The sequence below is a fragment of the Chinchilla lanigera genome, unplaced genomic scaffold, assembly GCF_000276665.1.
Source record: "Chinchilla lanigera isolate Chin_1 unplaced genomic scaffold, ChiLan1.0 scaffold00158, whole genome shotgun sequence".
NCBI lineage: Eukaryota > Metazoa > Chordata > Mammalia > Rodentia > Chinchillidae > Chinchilla > Chinchilla lanigera.
Window position 1 is genome coordinate 1,569,421 of NW_004955559.1, and position 12,124 is coordinate 1,581,544.

Below are 12,124 nucleotides of genomic sequence, written 5' to 3' on the forward strand. Positions count from 1 at the left end.
TGGATGGATGGATGGATGGATGGATGGATGGATGGATGGGTAGAGTGAATAGACAGAATTGTCAGTGGATTTGTGGATGACAAATGGACAGATGGAAAAATGAAGGATGAATAGATGCAAAGATCAATGGCCACGTGGGTGGACTGATGGAAAGATGAAAGAATGGATGGGTGGACCCAACGGAGAAACACAGCAGAGGGAAAGAACTTGGAGACGAAAGGCACATAGCCTCAGATGGGCGAGGGCGACAGCACCCAGGCCAGGAAAGGGGCCAAGGCCGAGCTGAAAGGGGAGCATGTGGGAGCCCGAGGGTTACCCTTCACGAGGGCCTTCAAAACAATGGTCTCGAACTCCTCGGAGCCATCCTCCGACGCATAGACGGTCAGCAACTCCTTCCGGGTCATGATCCTCTCCACCTACAGACACGAAATCCTGCACACCCAGCCCGGCTGCTCCAGAGCCCACTGCCCCCCCAGGACCCAGGAATCCAGGCCCCAGCCCCCTACCTCAAGATCCAGAGGAGCCCCCCAAAGTCATACCTGGGCCTGCAGGACCTCGGGGTCCCCTTTGGGGAAGAAACGCCTGATCCGGTCTCGGGCTTCACCTCTCCTGGTGCCCCCACTCCCTGGGGCCAGAGAGTCTTCCAGGGTCTCAGCCAGGCAGTCGGCGGCACCCCCAGAGCCAGCCACCAGGAGGCAGGGGAGCTGGGCCTGTGTGGCATCCTCTATCCGCTAAGGAGGCAGGGGACAGCAGGTTGGGGAAGGCAGACACTGACCCTCCAGCCCCTCCTCCACTGAGAAAGACTCGGGGGCCCAGCACACCTGACTCCCTCCGCCTCCCATATACCTTCAGCATCCTCTCGTCACCATCGATCAGGAGGAGGAGGACAGGGATGTCAATTCCAGTCCCTGAGGGAAGAGAGCCAGGAACATGGTTAGCACCCATCAGCCTTTGCTGATCTCCGTGGGAGATCACACTTCCCAGGAGTCTCTGGGGCAAGAGCTTGGCCTCTTCCCAACCCTGTGTTTTGAGAATCGTGGGGTCTGCACATGTCTGCATCTGTGTGTGTGCATGTGTGTCTGTGTGTTACTAAGAATTAAACCCTTTGCCTTTCCAAAAGGTTACATACCCAGCCCCACCCCCTTTTTAATAAAAATTACTTAGTAGCTATAAATATGGGGGGTTTTTTGTTTTTTTTTTTTTTTTCCAGTACCGGGAATCGAACTCACAACCTTGTGCTTGCCAGACAGGCGCTGTGCCGCTGAGCTAAATCCCCAGCCCAAAAATTATTTAGTACCTAAATTGCCTAGGCTGAAGGCAAAATTGCCATCCTCCTGTCTTAGGCTCCCAGAGTGCTAGTCTCCAGTCGTGTGCCACCACATCTCACTGCTTTGTTGATTTGGTTTGGTTTGGTTTGGTGTTTTGTTTTGTTCTGTCCTTTGTTCTGTTTTCTTTTGTCCTGTTCAGTTTTTTGAGATGGTCTTGCTATGTACTCCAGGCTGGCCTTGAACTCACTGTGTAGCCCAGGCTGGCCCATAACTCCCTGCAGTCCTCCTACCTCACCTCCTGTGAGCTGAGATTAGAGGCGTGTGCCACCACGCCTGGCCCCCCGCTGGGAACTGTCATTTCTGTGTGCACTTTGGGAGGAGGCTGTACTGCGGGACCTCCCCAGGGAGAAGAGAACTTGGGACCAGAATTCCTGGGCCCCTGAGGGATCCAGGCATTTCTTCCATGAGTCATTCTTAACATTGATTAACAAATCAGAAGCCAGAGGAGGTAAAAGTTCACACAGGAAAGAACTATCTAAGCATAATAAAGTTATTTACCAAAGTCCAACTGCAAAATCCTGCAAGATGGTTTCATACTAACTCTGGTCCCATTAAAAGAAGACCCTGGCCTGATTACCACTATGCTCACTCCACTTATCCTGGAGCTGTGAACTAATGTAGTAACGCAAGAAAATAGAATAGTGGGTGTGGTGGCACACACTTACAATCCCAGCACTCTGGAGGCTGAGGCAGGAGGATCACTGCAAGGCTGAGGCCAGCTTGAACTACATAGCAAGACTATCTCAAAAAACCAAATCTTAGGTTAAGGCTGGAGGACTGTTGTGAGTTTGAGGCCAGCCTGGGCTATAAAGTGAGCTCAAGGCCAGCCTGAACTGCATAGTCAGACACTATCTCAAAAAGACCAAAAGAAAAAAAAAAAAAAAACAACTATAATCATAACCTGTATCTTATTCATGTTTTAATAAAAACTATAAGATATCTGGGAATTATTTCATCCAGAAAGGTACAAAATTGTTATGAGGAAATTTACAAACCTTATGTAAGCTTGAGGCCTGAATAGATGGAAAAACGATCATCAGTTCACCCGACTTAACACATAAAGTGAATGTGACTTGGGGGAAGAGGAGAGGTTAAGGAATTGTGCAGTACGTGCCCATTTTTAAATGGAACAGATCATTTTGAAAAGCATAAAGTCAGACAAGAGCCTGGAAGTTTTGAGCCAGGATGGGGAGAAGGAATGTTCCCTCACACAGCTTTAAACTGCTCTAATGAAAACATCATTCCGGCACAAGAATAGATAAATATAGAGGTGGGAAAGAAAAAGGTTCCAAAACAGATCTCAGCATATAAAAGACCCGCATATTTAACTGTGGCTAAAGGATGGTTTTATTTATTCAACAGCCATGAAGGAAATATTCCCCGAGAAAGGCAAAAAATGTGCATTCCATATTTCAAATATGTAAAAATCATTTTTAGATGGATTCAAGGTTTAAATATTAAACTGTGAGATATTTTTAAAAAGACTTAGAAGAACATTTGTCTTGGAGAGGGAATGGCCTTTCTAAGACCGTACACCCAGGGGGTATGAAGGAAACAACAGATATCTATCCACATTTTTAAAAAGAGAGTTTATGGCAGTAAACACAATATTAAAATATTAATTTTTTTGAGACAGGGATTTGCTATGTAGCCCAGGTTGGCCTCGAGTTCACAGTGATCCTCCTGCCTCAGCCTCCCAAGTGCTGGGACACTTGGTATGCACCATCATGCTGGCCTCCAATGTAGTACATTCTTAGCAATATCAGTGTATGTGTGTGTCCACGCACACTGGGGATGGAACCCAGGGCCTGACACATGCAAGGCAAGGGCTCTCCCCAAGCTACATCCTAGCCACTGGTCAACGATTAAAAGCAGCAGTGAGGCAGGGCATGATGGTGCACACCTGTAATCCCAGCACTTGGGAGGCTGAGGCAGGAGGATGGCTGCAAGTTTGAGACCAGGTTGGGCTACAAAGTGAGCTCAAGGCCAGTCTGAACTGCATAGCAAGACCCTGTCTCAAAAAGACCAAAAAAAAAAAAAAAAAAAAAACTGGACCTGAAGGTGCTCATGAGGAAAGCAGCACATGTATAAACATGGTACAAAACCCAGAGACCCCGCTGTAATTGCCCATAATTTTATCTCATAGAGAAATGTTTAAAAGGGCACACTGCAAACAGCTGAACACCAGTGACCCCAACTGGCAGGAAATTCGAACTGGGAAAGAAAATAATTAACTTTTTTATATACCTTTTTATGATTTGATTTGTTCCCATGAGCACACACTAAAGCTGGCCTCAGAAGGTTACAGGCAAGTTACAGGTCATGGGCCCACATCCTAAACTCCAAAATCCACAGTGCTTTCAAACTAGAAATACAAATGCTGACATGATGCTGAAAAATTTGAATTGGATGTGGTGACACACGTCTGTAATCCCAGTACTCTGGAGGCTGAGGCAGGAGGATCACAGCGAGTTCGAGACCAACCTAGGCTACAAAGTGAGTTCAAAGCCAGCCTGAACTGCACAGAGAGACCCTGTCTCAAAAAAACAAACAAAAAGCTTGAGACTGGAAACATTTTGGATTTCTCTGATTAGAGATGCTGAACTGCATAGTATGCCTAAAGATGGGAAATCTCTGAAACTGGAACCATTTCTGACCCAAGTGTTTCAAGTAAAGGATACTCAACCTGTATCACACAGTATGACCTTTTCACAAAACAAAAGTAAAGTACTAGAAGCAGGTGTGAAGTACACACCTGTGATCCCAGCCCTCCAGAGGCTGAGGCCAGCTTGAGTTACATAGTGAGACATTGTCTCAATAAAACAAGCCAGGCATATGGTGATGCACACCTGTAATCCCATCCCTCAGGAGGCTGCACCAGGAAGACTACCATGAGTTCAAGGCCAGCCTGGGCTACATAGTGAATTCAAAACTAGCCTGGACTACACACGAGATCCTGTCTTAAAAAATTAAAAAAAGAGGGCTGGGGATTTAGCTCAGCGGCACAGCACCTGCCTGGCAAGCACAAGGTCGTGAGTTCAGTTCCCGGTACCGGAAAACAAAAAAACAAACAAAAAAATTAAAAAAAGAAAGCAAACAAACAAACCAAAAAACCCTTCTAGGACTGGAGAACAGGTCCTGGGTGCCAGAGGTTAGAGACATAAAGCCAGTCCTTTGCAGTAACAGAACTGGCCTGCACCCTCACTGGGTTCCATATACACCCATCTACACTCATGTGAATGTTTGTAGATGTTCCACCCAAAAGGTCACTTGTAATATTGTGTGGTGATTTCAAAATTAAAATTGAAGCTGACTAGAGTTAAACAAGTTTAAAAATTAAATTAACTTTGACAGAGTTTGGTGGTGCATGCCTGGAATCCCAGCACTCTGGGAGGCTGAGGCAGGAGGATTGCAAGTTCTAGCTTGGTCTGGGGCAATTCAGTGGTATATCCAAGTTCAATTCGGGGAGTTGGAATGTAACCCAGTGCTGAAGGCCTCAGTACCACACACAAAATAGTTATTTAGTTAATACAGAAAATGTTTACAAAGAACCTGCTTTTATTTTTTTTAGAAGCTGCTTTTAGTTTTGTTGATTTTTCTCGGCCATTCGTTTCTATTTTATTTATTTCTGCCCTTCTGTTTCTCATTTCCTTGCTTCCTCAGATTTGATTTGCTATTCTGTTTCTAGGGGTTTTTTTCTTTTTTTCTTTTTTTAATTTTTTGTAAGTCAGGAAGCTTAAACCATTGATTCTTGGCTTTTCTTTTCTAATATATGGATTTAAGTCTACACACTCCCCCCCATGTATTATGCCCTCTAGATATGTATATGCCAACCTTCGTTATCAGTCAGTTCAAAATATCTTCTAAGTTTTGTTTCTTCTGTGGCCTGTGGGCTACTTACAAACTCAGCTCATGCAGTGACACGAATGAAACTCTCAGAGCCCACATGAAATAAAACAAACCGGGCCCCAAAGTGAACACTGATTCTCTGCAAGGTAGAAATGCATCCAGAACTGCCCCCCATTGGAGCTCTGGGTATAGCTCCTGGGGAGTGCAAGGGCCTGGGTTCTAGGCCAGCAGCTGCTTGCTTATAGGACGGGTACAGAGGGACAAAACCCTCTGTGCTTTTCTGCATGAAGGAGAGATTTTTTTTTGTCTTTTTGAGACAGGGTCTAGATATGCAGGTCAGGCTGGCCTTGAGCTCACTTTGTAGCCCAGGCTGGTCTCCAACTTGCAATGATCCTCCTGCCTCAGCCTCCCGAGTGCTGGGATTACAGGCATGCCCTGCCACAGCCTGTTCACAGGAGAAATGTTTAAGATAAAGATTTGTAAAACACAGAAATTGGTGGGAAAGGATGTGTGACCACAGGAAACTACCCAAATTTGGGCCAGGCTGAGCCGCTGGGCTCCTGAGCACTGCGCCCCAGCTCTGGAATGCTGGAGCCACTCACCGCCCACGCCCGTCTTCTGCTGCGCCACGTAGGACTCGAAGCGCAGGCGGAATCGGTCCTCGCCACCCGCACGGCCGTGGGTGCCGTCGTCCACCAGGAAGAAGGCGGAGTAGTTGTAGTCCAGGGGGAACTCCACCCCATCCTCAGGGTCGCCGCGCCACCGGTACTTTGCAGGGAAGGAGCCCTGGGGACAAAGGAGCCAACCAAGGAGGCCTTCCTGGAGGACAGCAGGAGATGCGCCTCTTCCTTCAGGCCCGGAGCCCAGGCCGGACCTCCTCCCTTAGACCCGGGAACCGGCCCCACCCCGCTGCTTCCCTGGCGCTGGTTCACCTTGGGGTTGGTGAGGGTGTCTCGGTTCCGGACCACGCCCCAGGGTGCCACACCCATGGCCACCACCTTGCTGCCGCCGGTGCTGGCCGTCTGGTGGTCCCGCACTGCCACGCCCACGTGCCTGCCGATGCCGGAGTGCAGCCCCCCGGTGACAATCCAGGCCCCTGCACAGAGGGACGGGACAGAGACAGGGAGAATCCACGTAAGAAAGAGCTCCGTGACAAGTGCAGGCAGCCTGGGAGGGAGCGCTGGGGCCCGGCCACCCACCCTTGGTCACCTGTGCTCTGGGCGGCCCGCACTAGCCCACGTCTTAGCAGGTCCTGCAGCCAGGTCTGGAGGACGGGGCCCGCCGAACCCCCCAGGACAGACACCACCAGGTTTGGGGCTCGAAAGCCCCATGTTCGGGTGACCAAGCTATAAATAGTTGCTGGATCCGTGCGGTCAGACAGCCGGAGGAACTGTGGACACATGGGGAGGGGACACGGGGAGGGGATGGAGACCAGAGACACGAGGGATGGAGACGAGAGACGGAGGGGGACAAAGACCCAGAGGGAGAGACGGATCCACGTGGGGAGACCCGTGTCCAGCCTGGGCCCTGGCACTGCTCTGGGCCCCCGTGTCCCCTGCCACCCCCAGCCCCACGCTTGCAGCCTCACATTGCTGGGCCTGCGGCCGGCGCCCAGGAACTCCAGCTCGCCGTAGGCGTCGGTGGGCTTCTCCGTGGTGTGCACATCACTGCTCCACACGGTCACCACCGCTGCCCCGAACGCGTCCTCCACGGCCACCGAGGGGTGGGCTTTCCGGGGGCGCCCGCACTGGCACAGGGTCCCTCTGCAGGTGCAGAGGTGGAGCGTGAAGCCGGGGGTGTCCTCTCTGACCCCCAGCATCCCATAGGAGCATCCGTGTGACCCTCTGTCCCCAAAGGGAGCCAGAGTCCAGCTGACCTGGTGTTGGAGAGACTGAGACAGGGACAGGTGCAGCCCCCCTTTCCCACCAGAAGGAAGCCACAAGTAAGCAGGGGTGTTCACAGGGCCCCACCCCTCTGTGGCCTGCAGGAGAAAAGCAGCGATAGCCATCAGCCAGGGTCCTCGCTGCCCTCAGCCCAAAGAAGTGATAATCACCACGAGAAGATAAATTCAAAAAAGAAAGACAGAAAAAAAACAAAAATTTTGAAAAAAAAAAAATCCATCAGGACAGAGCGGTATGGTATATCCCTATAATCCAGCACTCAGGAGGCTGAGGCAGGAGGATCGCCACAAGCTCAAGGACAGCCCAATCTGAACTACATGGCAAGGACTTGTTTCAAAACATTAAATAGGGGCTGGGGATTTAGCTCAGTGGCAAAGCACCTGCCTGGCAAGCGCAAGGTCATGAGTTCGATTCCCAGTACCGGAGAAAAACCAAAAAAAAAAAAAAACAAAAAAAACAAAAAAAACCCAAAACATTAAATAAATAAGCAAGAGAATAACCCAGAGAGCTCATGTGTTGGAGGCTGAGGCAGCTGCGTGACTTTGAGTAAGTGGCTTCACCTCTCTGAGTCTAAATTCCCTTCTCCAGGGAAAAAATGATAATAGCAGAGCTTACTCCAGAGAACTCTGAGGAGGCACAGAAATAACGCTGTGCTTCCTGAAATGAGGATTGCCTGCCGGTCCCAGTTGGAGGCAGGCTGTGTGAACTTCACACCAAGCTTTAAATAACCTTGAATAACACAGTGAGAAAGTCATTTCTTTTTCAGTTCTGACTTCAGTCAGGGAGTAGGCTCAGGTGGGTGTCTGAGTATCTTTCCTGCCTAACCCTTTGTTACTTTTTTTTTTTTAAGCAGAAAAAAAACAAGCTCCAAGCCCAGGAAAACTGGGCTGCCAAAGCATCCAGCCAGAAAATAAATACCTTTATTTTCTCTTCATTGTTTTGGGCTGTCTGGCTTATTTCTTTCCTTTGTGACAGATGGAACAGGGTTCCCATTTATGGTCACTGTACACACAGTTTCTTCCCTAAGTAAATGCGTCACTTTCCCTGTCTGCTGTGATGGGCTCCAGGGTTTCAGAGAGCAAGGGGATGAGGGATTCGGTTGAAAACATACCCGAATCTCCTCTCCCTGCTTCCAGGAAGAATTCAGATGTGAAGGTGACCCGGACTGCTGTAAACAGGGTGAGTCCATTTAAGGATCAGTTCTATGGAAACGGTAATACAGCTGGCACAAGGGTTTGGCAAAAGCTGTGGGATGATGGCACTCGGAGGCTGAGGCAGGAGGACTGCCTTGGCGTTTGAGGGCAGCCTGCTCTACACAGAGAGACCAGGGATGTAGCTCAGTGTGGGTTCCATCCCCCGCGCCCCTCCCCGCAAAAGACGCGGCCGCCGGACCCTGATGCACACAGGGGACAGGAAGTGTGTCCACTTGGCCAGTTCCTGGCACGCTGCAGACTACAATGAGGGGGCACCTCCCTCCTCTCTGAGTCACACTCAGGACCAGGGCCTGCCTCAGTTTGTTTTTGTATCCTTGGACCATCCTTGGACCCCTCATGTCCTTCCAGCTACTTGTCCCAGGCTGTTCCTAGCAAAACTTCTAGGAATGACCCCGAGCCTGTGCTGTCCAGAGCTATCTCCCCCTAGCCATGCAACGGCTTATTACATTTCCTTGGTGCCTCATATTCTAAAATACTAGATGCTTCACAAAATTAGATCAAAGGCTAGGCGTGGTGCCACATAGATGTAATCCCAGCATTTGGGAGGCTGAGGCAGGAGGATCACCATGAGTTCAAGGCCAGCCTGGACTACATAGAGAGATCTGTCACCAAAAAAAAAAGCTCAAAGCAGAAATTCAATTCCTCGCAATGCTGCCTGTGGCTGCCATACTGGATCTGGGCAGAGAATCCAGAAACTGCAGTGGATGGTAGCAGATTTCCCCTCTCACCGTGCGCCCGCCTCTTCAGCCAGTGTGCCACCGCTACACAATGGCCCCTATTCAGGTTTCACCTGACTTCAACATAAGGTGGCCTGGCTGCAGCTGAAAGGCTTTCATTCCGGGAAGCCCCTGCCATGGCACAGTGTGCCTGGCCCCGGCCTCTCCCCTCCCCACGGCTCTGTCCCAGCCTCCTCTGTGGCTTTCTCTTCCCTGTCACCTCCCTGAGCACAGGTGTCCCCGGAGTGAGAGCCACACCATCCTCCCTTCTGGTTCCTGACTGAGCTTGATGCCCGCGGGGCCAGGCAAGCCAGTTACTGGAAAGACGCAGCCTGCATGCTGAGTAAGTTCTCTACCACTGAGCTAAAGTGCCAGCCCCGAGGCAGCTTTTTAAACTCTTCCATGCAGAGTATAAAGAAAAAAATGAACCGGGCGTGGTGCCGCACGCCTGTAATCCCAGCACTCGGGAGGCTGAGGCAGGAGGATTGTTTTGAGTTCGAGACCAGCCTGGGCTACAAAGTGAGCTCAAGGCCAGCCTGAACTGCATAGCAAGACCCTGGCTCAAAAAGACAAAAAAAAAAAAAGAAAGAAAGAAAAGAAAAGAAAAAAACGGCCGGGCACAGTAACACAGGCCTGTAATCCCAGGACTCTGGGAGGCTGAGGCAGGAGGATCCCAAGTTCAAGCCCAGCTTGGGCAACTTAGTGATTTATCAAGACCCTTTCTCAAAATAAAAAAATAAAAGGGTAGAGAGGCCAGGCTTAGTAGGAAGGCCCTGGGTTCCATCCCCAGAAAGAAAAGGAAAGGAGAGGAGGAGAAGGAGAAGGAGAAGAGAGGAGAGGAGAAGAAAGGAGAGGAGAGGAGGGGAGGGGAGGGGAGGGGAAGTGAGGGGAGGGGAGAGGAGAGGAAAGGAAAGGAAAGCACAGGGGCCTAGCACTGCCAGCTGCTGGCTCCCTGACCTGCCATCTTGCCTGCGACATCTCTCCCACTTCCATGGAAAGTTAGGATTCCTCAGACTCCACTGGGAGCCCAGCTTCTCCCTGAACCCCAGCCTGGGCCCCACACTCCCTGGCACCCCCAGGCCCATCACACCTCAGCACTCAAACCTGCCCATCCACCTCATCCCATCGGGCTGACCTCATGGCATCCATCACGGGGACCTCCCCCGACATCTGCTGGTCCCCAAGCTCCACCCTGTGTGCTGGACTCTCTGCCCTGCCCCTTCCTGCGGGCCCCTGAAGTGCTCATCTAGCTCAAGCCTGCTCCCCTCCCTTCTCTCTTAGATTCTTGACCACCTCCTTCCTGGCATCTCAAACTCCTACTCATCCCGCTGCGGCTGCCTCCCCAGCCACCCAGCCCTGCAGAACAAGATCCCTGCTATTCAGAGTGGCCTGTGAGGTCCTGCGAGATCTCGCACCACCACCCCCTGCAGCCTCCTCTCTTGTGACAACACTCCTTGCTCCTTGAGCTTTACTGTTCTCCGGCCACGCCACACCGTCACCGTCACCGGGGCGACTGCGTCACCGGGGCGACTGCACGTTTCACTCCTGCTCGCAAAGTAACTTCCCACGTGCCTCTGTCCTGCCTGTCTTCACCTGTCAGGTCCAACTCATCCTTCACAGGTCCCCGCACCAGTGCCCCCGAAGCCACTGGTGACACCCGTGTCTCCTTCCCAGCCTCAGCTGGACACACATCCCAGGGCCCAGGGCCCATCCGTGGCAGCTGCCACCTCCTGGCCTTCGACGTCAGGCTCACCGTCTACCTTCTAGGCAACAGAGTTCCTCGACTTCCGTGGCGCTTCCCGTTGGCACCACGCCCCCGGGTGTATACGTGTTTACACATAGTTGGCAAGCTGCACCAAGGTAATAGTTTCCTAACAAACTGGGGCGCGGTGACACACACCTTTAATTGCAGCGCTCTGAGAGGCTGAGGCAGGAGGATTGCAAGGTCAAGCCCAGCCCAGGAAACTTAGCCTACTTAGACTCTGTCTCAGAATTTAAAAAATTAAAATTAAAATTAAAAATTAATTTAAAGTTTTTAAAAAAGGACTGTAGATGTGAGTCCAAAGCCCCTGGGTTCAGCTCCCAATTTCCCAATCCCTCGCCTCCCAAGGCTAACACCTTCATAACAAAACACATCTGGAATTGGGAACGTAGAAGTTAGGGTTAGAAGTTCGGCACACCTCGAAGCGTGTCTCAAGAGCTCTAAAGCCTCAGGCCACTGGGAGACCATTCCTCGGGGCGGGGTCCTCGCGGGCAGCACCCCCAACCCCCTCCTGCCCGGGTCCTGCCCCTCAGCACCCTGCGAGCCTGGGCACATGCCGGCGGAATCGCTGCCTCTGGGTGGGAATTGCAGATGTTTCCTCTGCTTGTTAGACGCTGCCTCCTGGGCTCCTGTTCCAGAAATCTCACCCCAGTCCTTGCTTAAACCCCACATTCATCCTAGGAGCGGCGCTGACTTCCGCCCGGATGACTCAGGAGGCCCAGAGGGATGAACCTGATTGCCCAAAGCCGCAGAGCTTGGGTCTCCAGTGAAAGTTCAGCGCTGCCCAGCCGCAAACTCTGGAAGCGCCGCTTCCCTTAGGAGCCCCAGCGAGGAGGGCGCCTCGGGCGGAGGGACGGAGGGACGGAGGGACGGAGAGACGGAGGGACGGAGGGACGGAGGGACGGAGAGACGGAGGGACGGAGGGACGGAGGGACGGAGGGACAGAGGGACAGACAGATGGGTGGAGGGAGCGAAGGGTGATGGGAGACAAACGGTCTAAAGAGACAGTCGAAGGACACACAGAGAAAGTGACACAGAGACAGACACGGAGAAGAGACCCAGGGAAGGACGGAAACAGACGGGGACCCCGCGCGGAGAGGAGGGGCTGCAGGCGCAGGGGTCCCCAGGCCGGCCGCCGTGGGCGTGACCCTCGCCCCGGGCGCCCCGCGTCCCCGCCAGTCCTCACCCGGGGTCCGAGAGGTCGACTATGAACGTGGTGCAGATCTTCTTCCTGAAGATCTTGGGGATCCAGCTCTGGGGACCGGAACAAGGAGGGGGTGGGATGAGGGGCTCGGTGCCCCCCAAAGGACCCGGCCCCGCCCGGCCCCGGCCCCAAGCCGCACAGCCCCGGCCC

General features: G+C 52.1%; 1 protein-coding gene across 2 annotated transcripts in view; it reads right to left on the minus strand.

Annotated features, from left to right (window-relative positions):
- Positions 1-12,124, minus strand: part of Trpm4 (transient receptor potential cation channel, subfamily M, member 4) — a 42,765-nt gene that overhangs the window by 30,385 nt on the left and 256 nt on the right. For both annotated transcript variants that reach the window (XM_005412902.2, XM_005412903.2), the window contains exons 2-9: positions 11,957-12,024; positions 6,766-6,940; positions 6,387-6,567; positions 6,110-6,273; positions 5,780-5,963; positions 847-908; positions 540-731; positions 317-416 (exon numbers count right to left, since the gene is read on the minus strand). In XM_005412902.2, coding sequence (XP_005412959.1) covers positions 317-416; positions 540-731; positions 847-908; positions 5,780-5,963; positions 6,110-6,273; positions 6,387-6,567; positions 6,766-6,940; positions 11,957-12,024 — 1,126 coding nt within the window. The remainder of the gene's footprint in view (positions 1-316; positions 417-539; positions 732-846; positions 909-5,779; positions 5,964-6,109; positions 6,274-6,386; positions 6,568-6,765; positions 6,941-11,956; positions 12,025-12,124) is intronic.